General features: G+C 39.1%; 1 protein-coding gene across 2 annotated transcripts in view; it reads left to right on the forward strand.

Annotated features, from left to right (window-relative positions):
* The window catches only part of GABRR3 (gamma-aminobutyric acid type A receptor subunit rho3), a 44,909-nt gene extending 25,060 nt beyond the window's left edge, over positions 1-19,849 (forward strand). For both annotated transcript variants that reach the window (XM_039221983.1, XM_039221984.1), the window contains 3 exons: positions 4,730-4,882; positions 12,752-12,948; positions 18,286-19,849. In XM_039221983.1, the coding sequence (XP_039077914.1) occupies positions 4,730-4,882; positions 12,752-12,948; positions 18,286-18,588 (653 nt within the window). In that variant the 3' untranslated portion in view covers positions 18,589-19,849. The remainder of the gene's footprint in view (positions 1-4,729; positions 4,883-12,751; positions 12,949-18,285) is intronic.
* The last annotated feature ends 240 nt before the right edge of the window (positions 19,850-20,089 follow it).

Raw genomic sequence — 20,089 nt, forward strand, 5'->3', positions numbered from 1 at the left:
GTTAGGTTTGGGAGGACTAGAAAATTATGTGCAGATTTTCCACTACACCCCAACTCCCTACGTTGTTCAAGCGCCAACTGTATAAGTATGTTTTTATCAGGATTTTTAATGTTCTTAGTCATAAATTTAATTAATATTTAAACAAAGGAGTGCATGCAATGAACAATGATACCTGTCAATGTGTAATTTATAACTGTTTTCATTTTGCTGTTGTTATGATGAAATAACTTTGGCACATGATAAATTGTGAATAGGTCTTTGCAATGTTTGAAGCTATTAAAATGTCATGGGGTGACTGGTGGCTCAGTTGGTTTAGTGTTGACTTTGGCTCAGGTCATGATCTTATGGTTCATGGGTTCCATCCCTGCATCGGCTCTGTGCTGACAGCTCAGAGAGGCTCTCTCTGCCTCTCCACTGCTTGTGCTCTGTCTCTCAAAAATGAATAAGCATTTAAAAAATGTCATACATATGAAGCATAGAATATATGCTACATATATAATCATAACAATGACATTTCTTCAGATTTGAAGCCCAAGTATCCATTAATATACACCCAACTACCCTCTTAAAAAGAAAAGATTAAATTTGATTTCCAATTTCTTACTTCATCAATGTGCTGTTGCATTGGCTCTGCTGTCTTTTATTTGTGCCTTCCAGACTTTTAAGCGCTATCAGGCAGGTCCAACACTAGTTGATTTTTCTTCTTCTGGTCATGTTTTAGAATTTGTCTAGAGCCAGACAGAATATTTACATTGAAAATCTTCCTGCTCAGAAAGATGCTTTTAAGTGTTTCAAATCCACTAAAACTTCTTAACATTCCAGTGTTTACATTTTTAAGAAAAAAATTTTTGATTTCTAAAAAAAATGAAAAAAAGTTTAAATATATATGGTTTGTATAGCATTAGAGATAATTATCCACAATAAATTTTTAAATTTTTAAATCATATTATAGAAGGGTATATATAATCCCATATTTGTTATTTTAAAAAGGATTTATACATGTGGTTTTTTTAGAAGAATTAACAATTGATACTTCAGAGAATTGAGTACAGATTGGGGATATTTTGTTTTTAAAAAAATTTTTTTTTAATGTTTATTTTTGAAAGACAGAGAGGGACACAGAGCAAAAGTAGGGGAGGGGCAGAGAGAGAGGGAGACACAGAATCCAAAGCAGGCTCCAGACTCTGAGCTGTCAGCACAGAGCCTGACGCAGGGCTCAAACTCATAAACCATGAGATCATGACCTGAGCTGAAAAGTTGGCTGCTTAACCAACTGAGCCACCCAGGCACCCCTAGATTGAGGATATTTTCAATTTTATTTCAACACTTCTATATTTTTTAAACATTTTATTTTTAAGTAATCTCTATACCCAACATGGGACACTCAAACTTACAACTCCTAGATCAAGAGTTGCATGTTGTACTGACTGACCCAGCCAGGTGCCCCCAACACCTCTGTATTTAAGAAGAATTGTTTTTAATGTTTTTTATTTTTGAGAGAGAGAGGTAGACTGTGAGTGATGGAGGTGTAGAGAGAGAGGGAGTCACAGATTCTGAAGCAGGCTCCAGCCCCCATGGTGTCAGCACAGAGCCCAACGCAGGGCTCAAACTCCCAAACCGTGATATCATGACCTGAGCCTAAGTCAGATGCTCAACCTACTGAGCCACCCAGGCACTCCCAACACTTCCGTATTTTTAAATTTGTTATAATGTATACATTTTTAATGAGAAAGATTAAAAAGGGCTCTAAGACTATAAAAACTATAAGAGGAAAGCATTTTGGGAGTTTTAGTCAAATATCAAGTTATTAATCATATCCGAGTTTATTCAACCATTCTTAGGCTTCAGAAAGATCAACATTTAGAAATTTGTTTTAGCTTACAAGCATCCGATAGTTCTGCCTCACATTATCCATGAAATCTCCTGAAAAATCCAAGTGTTTTTCTCAGGTTAGTATCCTGTTTAAACATACTAGCTTCATCAAAAATAATTTTTTATATTTATTTTGTCTACATTCCTATCATTATAACAACCACCATAACCTGCACTGCCAAATCAGCTATATAGAAAAAACTGTATTGCAGCTCTGGTGTGGAGAACCAGAAGTATAGTTAGCATTGTGCAACTTTAGTTTCTGTTTGATAGCTGAACATTAGGTCCCCAATTTTTTCCCTTGGCTCTTTCTTCACCACTCCCTGGCAATAGTGACAAGCAGGTGAGGTCTTCCGCCCCCTCATGCCCTTCAATGTCCCTCACGATCATGCACTGTAGATTTTTGAAGGAAAAAAAATTATTCCTGCCCCTAAAGACTGCACTGACATTTATTCTTTATTGCAGCATAACATACTGGCTAAAAGTGTAAGTTCTGGAGACATTCCGCATGAGTTCAAATCCTGGCTCTACTGCTTACTAGAAATGTGGGCAAGTTGCCTTATCTCTCTAAGTCTCAATGTCTTCATCTTTAAGTTACTTTTGTAACACTCTCTATCTCAGAGAGTTGTGAGGACACATGATTTAATACATTTAAATAATTTAGAATACATTCTGCTATAAATAACTTAGTATACTGTCTGTCATATGGTAAATAACCAATAAATATTAGATAGTAGCTATCATCATCACTCTTTTCATAATCATCTTGATCTTTTTGACACAGATTGAGGCCTTTAGCATCAACCACCCATTAAAGGTGGCAGTTTCCAGGTATAAAACTCTTCTTGAACCTTGTCTTAGGACTAACTCCTCAATCACTTCCCCTCTCTTACATCTTCCTGGCTGCCAACACTCCAGCCCTCTTCTTCTGTTATAAACTCCCCTTCTTTCTACTGTGTGGCAACCTGATGGAGGCTGATGGACCCTTCCACCCAGAATGTGGTTCAGATTTGAAAACTGATGATGCTACACACATAGCAAAAGGGCATAAAGAGATTTATGACACACATAATGAAGTTTTCAAGAGAGTGTGGAGTAGGTTTGAAAATGGCCTGAGAAGACAGGGTAGGGCGACTGGCTTAGGGTTTAATGGTGGTTAGAGGGGGGGCACTTGGGGGAGGACTCCCTTGCATGATTTGAACGTTCCAAGGGTGCCAAAATAGGAGCACCCAGCTTTCTTATTAGCTTGCCCAGATGTGAGACAGAAGGAGAAGGACCAGCGGGGTTTGGGAGCTATGAGTAGTCAAGTATCAGAAGTGGAGTCAGTCTCTTTATTACACCATCTTTCCAAGGAAGCACCATGTTTCCTGCTGGTGGAGGGAGCTCTTTCTGGCCTGCAGCTTCAACCACAATACTGCCTCGAGTCTCCCCTGTCCTGAAGAGCTACACAGCATAGCAGCATTTCTCCTGCTTGGTTGCCGAAAACAAATTTATTCTTCAGAAAATTACAAGTAAAGAAAGGACCATGTTACCAAAATTTAAGTCATAGCTAAAACCACATATCCTAAGAATGTCTTTATGAAGTTCTTTCACAGCTTTTCCTCATCCGTTTTAATCTCAAAATAATTGTATGAAGCTGTAACATCAGAGAGACTGCCATTCCACTCCGCAGCTATATTTAAACTCTCAAAGGCACACAATAATCAAGCAGGGCTGTGGCATGGGTAATACAAGACACTGAGTAGCTTAAAAAATAATGTATATTCTGACTTGAGAATGCACTATGTAATGTATCTATTCTTAACCTTGGTAATGAAATTATTCGATATTCTTGAAACATATCAACTGATGATGAGAGCAAACATCAGAACAGGTGGGGACAAGAAAGGTCATCAGCACACAATTGAGAAGAGAATAATAAGAGGAAACTCTGCCAATTCAGGGTGGATTTGTTAAGTATATGTTTTAGGCTAAATGCCTAAATATTGACCTGTTCTATCTAATAAGTTTGCCATCTTGAGTTTCCTAAGAAATTACTACTGAGACTAGTAGAAGGATTCTCTAACTTTGCAATACTTATAACTTTGTTTTATAATTTTTAACCTAATAGTCCCTTGCTTTTTGGCCTTAACCTTCCTTCCAGCCAGTGTGAAAATTGTGTGGATGTGGCCACAATTGTTACTTCTGATCAGCATGAGTTAATCAATATTACCAACATGAGTTTATATAATTCCAACCAGAAGCAAAGAAACATCATCATTTGGTTATTTCTTGTAGGCTTATTATACATAAATTAATTGTACCCACCAGACTTTGAAATAATACAAACAGTTTACAGGTATTCCTTTCACCCACTCCCTTTATGAATCCCTCACTGTCTGGGTTCCAACTTGGAATCCAATGACTCAGTAGCTACTGTGAACCTTTTCCTTCAGATAAAATGTTCTCTTTCATTTGTTATAGCTAATAAATGGTTTATTGGCTATTGCATGCAGTTATTAGTCATGTATTGAAGGCTGGCTCACTTGCAGAAATGATGTGAACACGATATATTTTGAAGAAAGGCCTTTAAAGGCCATTCCACAAAATATGATCACCGTTCATTCCTGAACAGCAGCTATGAAATTTAAGGAGAATCTTTGAATCACATAATTAAACAGACTGCAGGCCACTTAGTTCAACAAACCTTGATGGAATGCCAGGCCCAGGCCCTGTCCTCTGCTCAGGAAATGAGGATGAGTGTACTCAGTTCCATGTTCCTTAAGAGCTTAGAGTTTAAAGAAGCAGGTCTTTTCACGAGGTGTGATGTTTTCATGTGGAAGACTATTCTAAGGAAAACTCTGGCTTTGTCTCACAGGTTGGTACAATAGGCTTTTCATCAATTTTGTGCTAAGGAGACATATCTTCTTCTTCGTGTTACAAACCTATTTCCCAGCTATGTTGATGGTAAGGCTTTCGTGGGTTTCATTTTGGATTGACCGAAGAGCTGTTCCTGCAAGAGTTTCCCTGGGTAAGTTTTTTCTGCATCTTTGTGAAATGCTAATATCAGAGAAAGTTCAATGAAGGTAAATAAGAAGGTGTGAAAAGTTGAGAGGAAAAGAGTGATGGTTTAGTAGGGATAGTTAGAGTCTTACATTCAGGTCATAACATTGATCTCAACAGCCTCAGGGGCATACTGTAATTGGACTCTTTCCTTGAGAACTGAGACATCAGGTATGAAGCCTGCACCAGCTGACCAAATACTGACTAATAGGGATAAATTATGAAATTATGAAGCATAAATAGCCTCACCTTACAAATCTATCTCCTCACTTTCAGGAAGTCTCCCCATCCCTTGCCCAAACCCACTTTGCTGTGCATTCCAAACCTTTGCATCATAGAAAACAGAACCTTCAAACCACTATACCACTGGTATCTTAATAGATTATTTCTTGGGATGGGGACAATGCTAATTTGAAATTGGGCCTTAACCTAAACTCCAAAATCAGAATCAACTGCAATGAGATTTCAGTTATTGTGGCACTTTACCTGGCAAGCGATTTCAAGTGGAAAGACCTTGCCAGCTTCATGAAGTCACCACTTCATGAAGTAGTATGATTATCTACTCCACCTAGCATGTTATATGCCACTGTCACACATACTGATTTAGGGGAACCACTTCAGACCCACTTAGCAGGTACTATGTTCTTTACTAAGCGCAGGATGCCCGGCTAAGCATTTAGATAACACGTTACTTAACGAGAACCCAAGAGTCAATTCCACTTGCCTTCTTGGCTGGTTCAGGGTAGAGCTCCCTCATTTCAGCTGATTTTGTTCTTTCACCTGTAATGCTCTATCTAGAGACAAGATTATTATAAGTGCTTCACAATCATAGTAATTATCACACAATTCATTCCAGAAAGGGTGATTTCTAAGTTAATGTTCACAAATTACACGCATACTTCAAAAGATCATTTGAAAGACATAAATTGTCATTAATATTAATAATTTGTTCACCTCTTTCCCCTATTAAAAGCTTCAATCTACAAGCATTTGAGGCTTGAATATCTTCTTGGGAAAAAATACCATCTGAATGCATAATTAAAGTATTGCAGCTGTACCTTCACATCAGAACAGTTGTGCCCTGACCTCGGTGCGGCAGTGGGGCAGCGTAGAACTGAACAGGAGACTAAAGACACATTTCCAGTCCTCAAGACAGAATGAGAATGACATTCAGTCTCTAATGATTTTCAATCAGATTCCTGAACCTGACTACTCAGCTATTACACTTTGAAAATGGCAAGTAATAAAAGCTGGTTCCAGGATGGGCTGGGGTGAATGGAAAACACTGAAATGCATTTAAGTCACCCCTGAAATTCTGTGCTTCTTGCATCTACTGAAAGTTGAAGAATACAGTGACTGTCAGTAGACTAGTTGGGTTCTGCTGCCTGAATTCATGGTAAGGCAACAGTAGCTTTTCCTACCAGTGCTTCTCACCATTGCAAATATCAACATAGGGAAGAGGCAGACAGTGTCTTAGTATTGTGAAATTCATCTTCAATACACAGACCCTCTGAAAATGTCGTGGAGAGCCAAAGGGATCCGCTGACTACACTTTGGGAACTGTGCCTATAAGGTGTCTAAATCTTCAGAGTTAGCCTTCCCTATAAAAAGTCCTCAGATGTGCTTGTCCTTTCTCTTCCATTCCTCCTCCCTTGACCAGTGCTGGGACCCTTGTTAGTTTTTCTTGGATTGCCCTAACAGACCCCTACCTTCCCAGGGTCATCTTGCCAGGCTGTGACATCTGATCCAGATGGGAGTAAGGAGCAGAAATCCAGCGCAAGCTCTATGGGACATGGTTTGGGATGATATCTTCCAGAAAAAGGGCACCATTTGTGAATTTGCACAAAGCTGCAGTATGGGCTTGTATAGGCCTTGTAATTTCTTATTTCACTTCCTAGTCTTCTTGCCACGATTCAATTCTACTACCAGAGTAATATTTCTTAACTCAACTGTGATCACAACATTCTCATCTCATATGACATTGAAGTAAATACTCTCAGCTTAGAATCCAGGGTGTCTCTTGAGGGTTACCAGATGAAATACAAGACATGTGGTTGAATTTGAGTTTTTCATAAGCACCAAATACTGTGTTAATATAAGTATATCCTAAACACTGCATGGGATATACTTATACTAAAACATTATTTGTTGCTTATCTGAAATTCAGATATAACTGAGTGTCCTGTATTTTTATTTGCTGTACCTTTAACCATACTCCTGCCCCAATTGGTTGCCTAAGCTTTAACCAATTTGAATATTCAGTGTTCTCAACAGTCACCCATGACTAACTGCTTATAGTACTTGTGTACCTTTATTCTTGTTCTTACTCTACCTAGAATGCCTCCCCTACCTATCCTTCTCTGTCAAAATCTTGCCATTTCTCAATGGCCACAAGCTTTTCCTGATGGCGCCAGCAGACATGGTCTCTCCCATATTTGAGCCACATGGCACTTTGTATCTCCTCTAAGGTATCTCTTCTACCTTACTTCCTCTTTCTTGTAATAGCTACGGGGTGCCTTTGTAGCTTATCTTGTCTCCTGTATTAGAATGTGAGTTTCTTTTTTTTTTTTTTAATATTTTTTTATTTATTTCTAAGAGAGAGAGAGACAGCGTGAGCAGGGGAGGGTCAGAGAGAGAGGGAGTCACAGACTGAAACAGGCTCCAGGCTCTGAGCTGGCAGTCGGCACAGAGCCCGACACGGGGCTCGAACCCACGAACCGCGAGATCATGACCTAAGAGAAAGTCAGACGCTTAACCGACTAAGCCACCCAGGTGCCCCTAGAATGTGAGTTTCTTAAGGACAAGGATCTTTATTACCATCTTTTTTGTTCCTATAGCAACTAGTACAGTATCCTGCACATATTTTGTGCTCAATACATAGTTGTTAAATTGCCGATGTTTAATCCACCATGTTTTTAATAACTATATTTTAGTTATTAACTTAAAGCAATAATGATTCATTGTTCAATAAGACCTTTCCACATTTGGATTCATTTGCTAAGTAAGGATGACTCATTTGCTGGCTAAGATCCTTTCACATTTGTCATGTTTCAAATGAAAAACAATAGAGACTGAACAGCATAGAAGTATCAATTGTGATTAGACACTTTTCATAAGAGATAACAGCTACCATAACTTGGAATGTGGGATGGCTCTAAAAAACACTAATCTATCTTTCCATTTGATTTGGTGTGGAGAAGGAGTGAGATTATTATGAAGTTGTTCAAGGATGTTTTAACCCTTGTGGAAGGATGAGTAGTACTGTACTTTTCATACCTTCCTTCTATCTCCCTCCTTCTTCTGTCTTTATCATTTGGCTCCTCTGGGTATGCCATATTAATTAATGGAGTCATTTACCAGGAACAGACATGGCAGAGAAAGACAACTAAAGTTTGTAGGTATACAGACACTCATAAAGAAACATGTCTCCTAACAGAGGATATGACATATACCTGAAAAAGTAGATACTTAGGAGTAATTTATTTAACCACCATAAAGGTTACCAGAACTTTTAGGCACTGGACTCTGACACCAGCTTTGTGCAACAGTGGTTGTTAGTTTCTGGCAATAGAGTTGTGGTGTTAGGATATCCAACCTACTTTCCTTTCTCTCACATCACTTGATATTTTCTTTCTGCTCAGGTCTACAGGGAAAATGTTTTTATTCACCTAAAGGTGAATGTAGAAACCTATCCCTTCAAAAGACCTGTCCACAACACAGCTGCTGAAAAGACGAACTGCCTCAATAGTTGTATAAGTGATGCCTACATGCCCTATTGCCATCACAGCAGTCAACGAACCTCTCTATCATATATGAAGAAAAATGGCCAATAAAACACAAAGATCAGTAACTCTTCCCAGACCAAAACGTTCTTAGGACCCTACATGTGTCCTTAAGAGTTAACATGGCATAACTGCATAGGCTCGGGAGTTGAGTTCCATGGGCCAGACCAAATATTGTTTCCTAACACTTTCCTGACCATGCAGAGCAATATTGGTAGTTGAGAAGATAATTTTGTAATCCTAGCACTGAACCTTTCTTTGACTAAATGGTCACTTCATATATCTAAAATGCCTTTATTGGAATGTTAACTTTAATGGGTTTGGAAGGAATACGATTTGTCAAGATTAATGTATTTCTAAGGAGTGGCTCAAGACATAAGTGTTTTTAATCAGGAGATGTAACACTCCTGACTCAAGTTCTATTACTTTAGGAATTTATATATCAGTTTTCTCATCTTTTACTTTCATTTCAAACAATCCCTTCTCCCTACTCACAAAGAAAATCTAAAATGCTGATTTCAAAATAAATAAAGCTATAGTAAATTAGCTGCACTAAGTACTCTTTTAAGGGAAATGATAGTTTATTGCTCTCTGGCAAAAAGAAAATAGATAATGCAGTTTCCTTTTACTGGTCATCAATTTAGTGGCCTTTCACTAGTCATTGATTTTAAATGCCCAATAAGATCTATCTGGCATGTAAACCCATATGTTTGTTCTAAACCTTTATATTGTCCATGAAGCCCCATGTTACACTCCATTGGGGAAAAAAAAAACTCACGTTCGATATTCTATATTATAGAAAACTGGTAAAAAAAAAAAAAAAGACATTACATTTTTTTTAACTAATAAGGTAAACTACTAAATATGAATATCAGTGCAGGATTCATTCAGTTTTTACCAGTGAAGTCCTGAAAGGAATAAGACTTTTAGCTTTCTGAAAAGCACAAGGTGCCTTCACACCTCCTGACAACTTTCTACCCTCAGTCTGACAGTGTCTTCCTCTTAGAGACACTTCATGTATAGAGACTGGTTTATAACATTAGAAACAAAAAGAAACCTCTCTGGAATGAGAGGCAGCACGTTTGCATATAAAAAGCATGGGTTCCACACTCGGAAAGGTTCCAGCCCTGCTCCTGACAAAACTCAAGCCGGTTACTTAGCCCCTCTCAGTTCATATTTCTTCTCTTCATTGTGTGGCCAATTACAATTACTTACTTACCTAGGTTTGTGGTGGGTACACATTCAGTAAAGGCAAACGAGTTTTATTTAGTAATCTTGCCTTAAGAGGCGCCTGGGTGTCTCAGTTGGTTAAGCGTCCGACTTCGACTCAGGTCATGATCTCACAATTCAAGGGTTTGAGCCTCCCACTGGGCTTTTTTCTGACAGCTAGGGCTTGAAATCTGCTTTGGATTCTGTGTCTCCCTCTCTCTCTGCCCCTCCCCTGCTTGCACTCTGTCTCTCTCTCTCTCTCTCTCTCTCTCAAAAATAAATAAAAATATTTAAAAAAAAATATTGCCTTCAGCTACACACACACCTGTAATGGGAATAAAACATTCACATCTCCACACTTATGGGCAAGGAATGCAAACAGCATCCATTGATATGCAGATTGTTGATATTACTGTTGTTGGAGAGACCTGGGACTCAGTGAGACAGTGGCCTTCATTTAATGGTAAGAGCTGGAATAGTATTTAGGTTTCTTATCCTGGAGTTCGAATCAGTGTGAAGGTAAGACTCCAGGGCCCCCCGTGGTGACTGCCAAATTACCAAGTCCTGTTGGTCTTTGATCGTACAAATGGAAAAACTTAATTTGAAATTGAATAGCTCTGTAGATCTATCATTGTCTTTGATATGGGCTCCCTCAGATGAGAACCTTGAAGAATTATTCTAGAAAGGGTGGAAGTGTGTGGTGAAAGCTGTCCACATGCTGTGTCTGTACATTTCGGAGTAAATCACGGAGCTCTTCCTGCTGTTCGGGACTCTGTCTGTTGACATTAAAATGTCCTCACAACTTATAAAAATCATTAAGGACTCCATTTGTGCCTCCCTGGTGGGAAGTTAGGAAATAAAACTGTGCCAGCTAGTGTACATTTCAAATATTTACAATACTGTACTTTCTCTCCAGGCAGCACTCTCGCTGCGTCCCTCTGAGAAATTAGTGCAGACACAGACTAGCCCACCCCAAGGCCAGCATTTTATTAAGGAAATCTCGAGTCACTTCTTTCTCTATTGTGCCTCAGAACCTTGATCTCATTACCTCTGATGCTTATGCCAGAGGATAAAGAAGTGAAAGGAAGAAAAGGAGAGGGAAGGGGAGGGACTGGCAGTCAAGGGAGGGAAAGAGGGGAATGTAAATGACATTTCACAGGTAAATAGCAAGATTTTTCACTGAACTGAGCCTCCACCAGCATACTTCCATTCTAAATCTCTCTCTCTCTCTCTCTCTCTCTCTCTCTTTTTTTTAAATTTCTGAGAGAGAGAGAGAGACAGCGTGAGCAGGGGAGGGTCAGAGAGAGAGGGAGACACAGAATCCGAAGCAGCCTCCAGGCTCTGAGCTAGCTGTCAGCACCGAGCCCGATGTGGGCTCAAACCCACGAATCGCGAGATCATGACCTGAGCCGAAGCAGGACGCTCAACCGACTTAGCCACCCAGGCGCCCCCATTCTAAATCTCAACTGAACTGTAGTTTCAGTAACAAGGGACACCCTCTGATGAATGAAAGATTAAAGATTGTCTGGAAGACAACTTCTTAACAGTAAAAGTTGTAAAATGACAGGAAAGGGTAGTAGGAATGGTTTTAGAATTTCTTTTCCAGAAGGAATTTATTTATTTATTAAAAAAAATTTTTTTAACGTTTATTTATTTTTGAGACAGACAGAGAAAGACAGAGTGTGAGCAGGGGAGGAGCAGAGAGAGAGGGAGACACAAAATCCAAAGCAGGCCCCAGGCTCTGAGCTGTCAGCACAGAGCCCAACTCGGGGCTCAAACCCATGAACCGTGAGATCATGACCTGAGCTGAAGTCAGACGCTCAACTGACTGTGCCACCCAGGCGCCCCTCCAAAAGAAATTTTTAAATTGAACACATTTTAACCTTTCTGGGATGGCTTAAAGAGGCCCAACTGAGGGCAAATGAATGAATGTGTCCTTAAAAATATGTTTGAGTCTGTGAAGTCTTTAGATGGAGGGAAAGAAACATTATGGACAGTTGGGTTGAGGGCAAAGCAAAGAGGTAGAAAGACAGATCTAAGGAGAGCTTCTTGCTTGGGTTCAAGATGTGTACTAGGTTAACATGCAGGGATTCCTTCCTCCCCCGCTTCCAACTTTGATCACCTGATAGTGTTCCAGAAAAACATCCCCTGGTATAAACTAGCACTGTAAGGACACAAGTTTAAACCAAACTGACTCCATGACAGGCTTTCAGTTTCCCCTCTAAACTAGAAGGCCTAAGTTTCAGCTTCCCCGAAGCTATCAGGCAGTTGCACATTGCCCAAGGCAGGAGAAACCACCCTTGCAACACCCAATCAGGAAACGCCAGCGACCACCCTCCACATCACTAAGGGAGAGGCCTGGAGATAGAAACTATAGATAGGACCCTGTTACCTAATGTTAAAGTTAACCCCTTAGTCGTCGAACAAGACCCTAGGCTCGCTCTGTACTTGGTTGAATTTAAAGGTACTCTAAATGTTGTAATTGGATCCCGCCAAAAGTAACGAATACTCTAGACAATGTGTATGGTTAAACCCACTGTCAATAATGTTGAGTAATTATGATTGGATCACTGTTCCCCTGCCACAACTTCTGTAGCTCCCCTGTCACACACCCCATAAAAACCCTACTCTGCCTTTGCTCGGGGTTCTCAGCACGGATCCACTGCGTTGGTGAGGTCTGGGAGCCCGAGTTCGAGCCCATAATAAAGCCCTTTGCCTTTGCATGCATGACTCGGTCTCCCCGGTGGTCTCTGGTCGTTGAGGATACTGCGATCTGGGTATAACAGCACCAGATCCTAGAACAGAGTGGTCTTTTCGCTGAGCTTGTCACTACTCTCCAATGGCAGGAATCACCACAGTGCTGACCATGTCCACCATCATCTCTGGCGTGAGTGCCTCCATGCCCCAGGTGTCCTACATCAAGGCTGTGGACGTGTACCTGTGGGTCAGCTCCCTCTTTGTGTTCCTGTCAGTCATTGAGTATGCGGCTGTGAACTACCTCACCACAGTGGAAGAGCGGAAACAATTCAAGAATACAGGGAAGGTACTGCCTGGCTTTACCTATCAGATCCCTTTTGGAATGTGAAAAAGACTATCCTTTCCTGTAACCTCTCCTGACAGTGTTGTAAGCCCTTGTATTAAGTCTATATGCCTTGGCAAGATGCAAGTTCACAGGATTTAATATTGAACTTTATTCTGCCTGTGCTGGCTGGTTTCTTCAGCTTCCTCATTCTCCTTTGCCAGGAGGGTTTTCTCATGTGAGGAATTTCTCTTAGTGTGCTCCTCTCCACCAACTCTATCCTTTGAAAAGAAAGAGTTGATGTGTAAGCTACATCCTTTCAAGTAGATGATGATGACGATAGCTAACATTTAATGTGTGTTTATTATATATTGGTTATTACGCTAACCGCCTAATGACACAGCATGTCATGTTATTCTCAGAGTAGCACCAAGAGGTTGGTATTTTATAACCCTCATTTTACAGAAGTGAAATAGGAGCAGATAGGGAGTAACTTGGCCAAAGTCACACAGTCCAAGAGGAATTAGGATTTGTTTCTGGGTCTCCCTGAATCCAATGGCTGTGCTCTCAATCCATAAGTGATGTGTTTCTCCACCAGAACTAGGATTTATATTTCTCTTCTTGTTACTTGGGAGAGTGGCAGAGTGTAAAGAGAGGTTCTTCTCTCCTTAGTATACTGAGGATAAAAGGTGGTTTCTGGGCTCTGAATGTCATCACATGTTTCTTGTGCCTGGGTTTTTTTTTTTTTTTTTAATGTTTTATTTATTTCTAGGAGAGAGAGAGAGAGAGAGAGGGAGACAGTGTGAGCAGGGGAGGGTCAGAGAGAGAGGGAGTCACGGACTGAAACAGGCTCCAGGCTCTGAGCTGGCAGTCAGCACAGAGCCCGACGCGGGGCTCGAACCCACGAACCGCGAGATCATGACCTAAGCGAAAGTCGGACGCTTAACCGACTAAGCCACCCAGGCGCCCCTCTTGTGCCTGGGTTTAATAAATATGGATAGATTGATCTCTACCTGCTTCATTTCACAAAGGATTGGGGCACCAGTTCCCTGTTATTATGACAACTGACATAAGATATTATACTTCAGAAACCTAATTAATCTGTTTGCTAGCCTATACTTGAGGTTATGCACACACACACACACACACACACACACACACACCTCTGTGTGTATGTCTGTATATATGCATATGTAGCATATATATACATGATTTTAATTTTAATATTTGCATTAAACCAATATACATTGGTTTGAGATATTGTTATATGCATACTTATATGCACCCAAAGCATTATTCAATATTTGTTATACCTCAGTAAGAGTGCTTCTTACCTTTCAGTGTGTTTTATATTCTCTTCTCAAATTGAACCTTCATATTAGCTCCATGATATAGGCCTTGCAGAGATTATTATCTCTATTTTTGAAATGAAGCAGCAGAGTTTTAGTGAAGTAAAGTGATTTACCAAAAGATTCACAGCCAACAGAGATGCATTTGAAATTCAGATCTCCTGTAATACTACTTCCTTCTTCTTTTATATATCCGTTGAATCAAAGCTGTAACAGGAGCTGATTTTGCTTTATTGCAGATGCTTTCATTTCTTTTGTTGACAATGTATATGTGTCCTCACCACATACATACCCATATGACTGCTAGACAGGTGTGAGAAAACCAGGAGCTTCTGGACAAGTATGCAGTGATGGGTGTGTACACATCACCTAGAATTTGTTCAGGTTTTCATTCAGTAGATCTGGGGTGGGAGCAGTGAGTCTGCATTTCTAACAAGTCCCAGATGCCATTGACCCATTGCCTGCACTGAGAATAGCAATGATTTAGATAATCTGTGAATTAAAGGTGACAGAGAAAAAAAATGTGTGATGAGAAAAGAATGTTGTTGTTCTGTTCTGTTTTTATGTGGGAAGTGGTTAACCCAAGAAAGAGGCACTGTAGTAATTTGGGCCCACCCCTATCCAGACTTTTGATTCCAAACTGCCTACATCTATCCACCCCCACCTGCCACACAACACATGTGTTCACAGTACCTGAATTTTCTTTTTCACTACAAAGGGTTGTATACACGCTTCTTGTGTACCACTAAGAAGAAAATCTTCTAAGTTAATTAAGAACCATCTATTTTTAAATTTTTAAAAATTGTGGTAAAATCCATATAATGTAGAACTTACCATCTTAACTGTTTTTAAGTGTGCAGTTCAGTAGTGTTAAGAATATTCACATTGTTGTGCAAGCAATTTTCAGAAGTTTTTCATCTTACAAAACTGAAACTGTGCCCATTCAACAATTTCCCATTCTCCCCTTTCCTCGGCCTCTAGAAACCACTATACTCAGCATCTTCCTTCAAAAGCACAATTATCTCAAAGAAATGTCCTACCTACCATTCATGTATTTGTGAGGCAAAATGAAAGAGCACAAGATTTGGAGTCAGAAGTAGTGATGCCAACCTAACTCCACCACTTCCTAGCTTTTTGTTCCTGAACTTCATTCTTCATTTTCAAAATGGTGGAATTTCTTCCCTATTTACCTCATAGGGCTGTTGTAAATAATGTAATACATGGACCTGAAACTTTTGCAACCTGTAAAATGCTACACAAATGTTAAGTTCTTATTGTGATTAGTGCCCAGCTCATGTGCTCTGAAAGAATAGTAGTTTTAACAAGGAGAGTGGGAGCAGGCTGTCTGAGATGAGATTTTGTTAAAGGGATAGGATGCCCAGGTGAGAGGCAGGGTAGAAGAATATGTCTGTAGGTTTGGGGGATAATCAGTGATACTTCTTTTCTCTATACCTGAGGTGGGGAACCAGTTTAGAGAGAGAAAGATGTGGAACCCAGGCAAATAGGGGGATGTCACCTTTGTTGTTGATAGAGCAGTTTGGAGTAAGGGCTGTAGATATGTGAGCAGGAGGTCTCACTAAGACTTTACCACTATACTAAACGTACTTACCCTTCCCCCCCTTTTTATTAACTTTTTTATGTTTTACTTATTTTTGAGAGAGATCACAAGAGGGAGAAGGGCAGAGAGAAAGAGGGAGACAGAATTGGAAGGAAGCTCCAGGCTCTGAGCTGTCAGCACATAGCCCAATGCGGGGCTCGAACTCAGCAGCTGTCAGAGATCATGAACTGAGCTGCAGTCGGACGCTTAACTGACTGAGCCACCCAGGCGCTCCTTTACTTACCCTTTCGGTCACTAGTGAAGCTAGACAATTCAGGACTCTCCCTGTAAGGACAGTCTCCTTTTACCTCATCTCAGAGAACAAACTTATATACCAATGCAGATCACAAAGTGTGGACACAAAAGGAACTGAGACACACTTGCCAATTCCTTCTGCGAAACCTCTAGGATGGAATAATGGAGGGATAAAGAGAAAGGCTAGGCTATGGAGTTCCTTCCAATGAAATCATGAAGTTAAGCAAAGTTCATTTCCTGCCAGCACCATCATCACACCTCTTACCCAAAGTCCCCCAAATGCCAAGAGCTGAGAGAACAGCAAGGGTCATGGAAAAATTGTCCCTACTATTGACCTTTACCCAGAAAGGAAGAAGGAAGTGATTTTCTTTCTTATTTTTTCATCTGAATGTTTTCCTACTTCCAGGACTTAGAACCCCATATAAAACAGTCAAATCCATACTTTAGATATAATATGCTTTAGGTATGTGCTTATTTGTAGGCTGGAGTGAAAAATTAAAGACCCATTCTAAAACTGTTTCTATTAGAACAACCAACTTATAAAATTGTTAAAATTAAAATTATATACTGGTAAATTGTATACTGCAAGATTTAACCAATTATATGAGTGGTTCTAAATTATCATAATGTCCAGTAGGATAATCCAGCAGTGTTCTGTGTGGGTATAGTAAAACCACTGAAGAGGCTATACTAGTTATTCCGTTCCAGATCCAGAGTTGAAAATATTATTAATGTTATTTTTTATTATATGAAGTTAGTTTTTGAGTCCTGATCTTATTTTATGTTATATGATCCATTTTCATTTTATGATGAAAAGTTTCTATGGCTAAAACAAAAAAGGACAACATAACTTGATTATGAGCCCTTGATTAGTTTACTGACTGCACAAAATATTCTCTATGCCTCTTGAATTCAGTAAAATATTCATTTTTTTTTAAATTGCTGTGAACCAAATACATATTTTGGCAGAATTTATTCTGTAGCCTCCAACTTGAATTCCGAATAATTTCAGACAGCGGAAGCCTGTTCATATTTGTTCATTTTTTAACTTCCCTATAGATCAAGAAGTGATTTCGTTTTCTCAGAAAGCAATTAGTAACACCTGCTTCCTAGACACAGTTCTGTATCAGTGAGAGCCACCATCTCCCTCAGAGTAAAACCTTTAAGGAAAACGGTAGTTTAAATTCAATTGGGCACTGGAGCCAGAAAGCACTGATAATTCATTCTCTCCTTCTGAAAAATAAGCCGATTTCAAGTTGTTTAATTGGACTGTATTGATATCATTTATAGGTACTTCTTAGCAAAAATGGGAAGGCTTGACCAATTTGCATTTGAAAAGAGCAGCTCAAATCATTTCCTACCCCTACTGCAAATTTAAGCATAAGTGGATCACCAGATGATATTGTTCTGGTTTTGGACAAAAGATTACACTGACTGGGCATATTACTGTGTTTTCTCTAAAGAGAAAAATATGTTGAAAAGCATATCCAATTGGCTTATATCTCTCTTCTGATAAATCATATTCAATTTCAATTCAAACTTATGGCCAACAATTCATACTATGCAGGAAAAAAAGGGGAAACCTGAAACAGTGTTCCCTTCTGGGGAAACATGCATTGAGTGTAAAAGTCTATCAGGCCAAAACTAAATTAGAAAACATTGACATTATAATTGTGAAACATTTATTTGTATAATGTTCAAATATCTCTATGGAGATAATAATAAACCTTGCTAAATTCCTATTAGAAACAGATCTCTATGATAATGTTTTCCATTTATTATTAAAATGACTTTGAGTCAGATACCAAAAGCAAAACCAGAATTCTATTCTTTAAAATAAGCAAAACAGGGGCATCTGTATGGTTCAGTTGGTTAAGTGTCCAACTTCAGCTCAGGTCATGATCTCGCGGTTCATGAGTTCAAGCCCCAAATTGGGCTCTCTGCTGTTGGGTCAGAGCTTGCTTCCAATCTTATGTCCCCCTCTCTTTCTGCCCCTCCTCTGCTTACTCTCTCAAAAAATAAACTTAAAAAAATAAAATAAGCAAAACATTCTTAGCATTTATTGAAACTATTTTAAAAACCTGATTGTTTAGACTTTTACTGTAATTACTACATATAGAACCATATTCATGGCTTACTAACAAAAAGTCTTTCTGTCAGATTTCTGGAATGTATAATATTGATGCGGTTCAAGCCATGGCCTTCGATGGTTGTTACCATGACAGCAAGACTGAAATGGACCAGACTTCCTTTTCTCTACACTTGGAAGAGGACTCCATGAGAGGAAGATCCACAGGTAGCCCCAGCACAGATTCATCTCGGATAAAGAGAAGACAGTCCTCAGGAGGGCATGTTGGTAGAATCATTCTGGAGAATAATCATGTCATTGACACTTATTCAAGGATTTTATTTCCTATTGTGTATATTATATTTAATTTATTTTACTGGGGTATATATGTGTGAGGAAGAGAATCTAATGTGTAATACTTGTTCTGGAATCAGATTATGTTAACAGCAACAACAACAACAACAAATAACTCTTGACTATGAGTTGGACTGTACTAGATTAAACTTGGAGTCAGCTAGTCACCTCTCTTGGCCTATAGAAGATTTGAAAGTTGGCTGATTCACATCTATGAAAAGTTTAAGGTCCCAGGAGAATTTGAATCCATACATAAGAGTCACAGGTGTGCATATAACAGAAAAATTTCCCAAGGAAAGGGCTTTGTAACTACTTCACCTGGACCCTCCTTGCTTTCTAAATGTAAACTTTTTGTATTTGACTAAGAAATACAGCTGGGCTATGACAATAATTCAATGATTCCTTAGTTCTAGTTAAGTGCCAGGTTACCTAACGGAGTTGAATCCTTGTGAGGAAGAAAGAACATTAGCATCAAGGTGGGACCATGGACACTCACGCAGCTAAGATGTACATGAAGAGCTTCCCTGTCCATCTCCAATCAAGTCTTTTATCTTATTTCACTATTAAATTTCATATATTACTGAGTCCAAGAGCAAACATCTAAACTTTGCTCCAATCCTAATGTTAATATGTCAGTCTCTAGTAATAGTATCTTGTATTTTATAGTTGAGTTAGAGCTTTCATGGCTTTTTGGAGGCATTTAGTAAATTAATTACTATATTTACCAAATTTTATTGACCTCCTATATGTGCCAGGTACTTTATTAGGTGTTATGTAGTGAAAAATGAATACAAAATGGCATTCCTGCTATCAGTGAGTGCATAGCCTCACAGGAACAGTGAATGGGTAGCTATCAAATAATATAACAAATACAATAGATGTAAAATAGAGGCTTATACACTGTGTTGAGTTCTGAAAAGGGGATACCAAAGAAGGAAAAGTACATCCATGAAGGGATGTGGAGTCTCAATTCATAAACAACTGAAGATGCTTCCAGACATGGTATTGAGTGAACAATTGAATGAAATTTATATATCCCATAGTAATCCCATAGTAACATTAGTTGAACCAAGTAAATTAGGTCAAGTGGGTATTAAATAAATGTTCGTTAAGTAGAAAACCCTCCAATGATTAGCATTCATGTTGTAGACTGGAAGCATGCATGCTTTTGTGTTAAGTATTTTGTGAAAAAGATTCCATTTAGAGATCAGCCCTCAGTAAGAAGTATGAAATATTTTCCCTTCCTATTTTGATTTCTGGCATTGAATTAAGGAAAATAAATTAAATGGTGTGTTACTTTCAGTGCATTGCCACTTATTTCACCATAAAGTGAACCAAAATGATTTGAATTATTTCATGCCAGGTTAAAAGACAAATAACTTCCTGCTTTCTTACCAATAACAATTGATTTTGCTTCTCTGCTGTGAATGACATAGGGTTCTAGAAACTTATTTTCCTATTGGGCACAAAAGTTTTAAAGGCAAATCCCATCTCTATCATAACTTTCCTCACAGATAGGCTAATTCTGGGATACTTCATTCT

This window comes from Hyaena hyaena, unplaced genomic scaffold (genome assembly GCF_003009895.1).
Source record: "Hyaena hyaena isolate Hyena2069 unplaced genomic scaffold, ASM300989v1 scaffold_1040, whole genome shotgun sequence".
NCBI classification, from domain to species: Eukaryota; Metazoa; Chordata; class Mammalia; order Carnivora; family Hyaenidae; genus Hyaena; species Hyaena hyaena.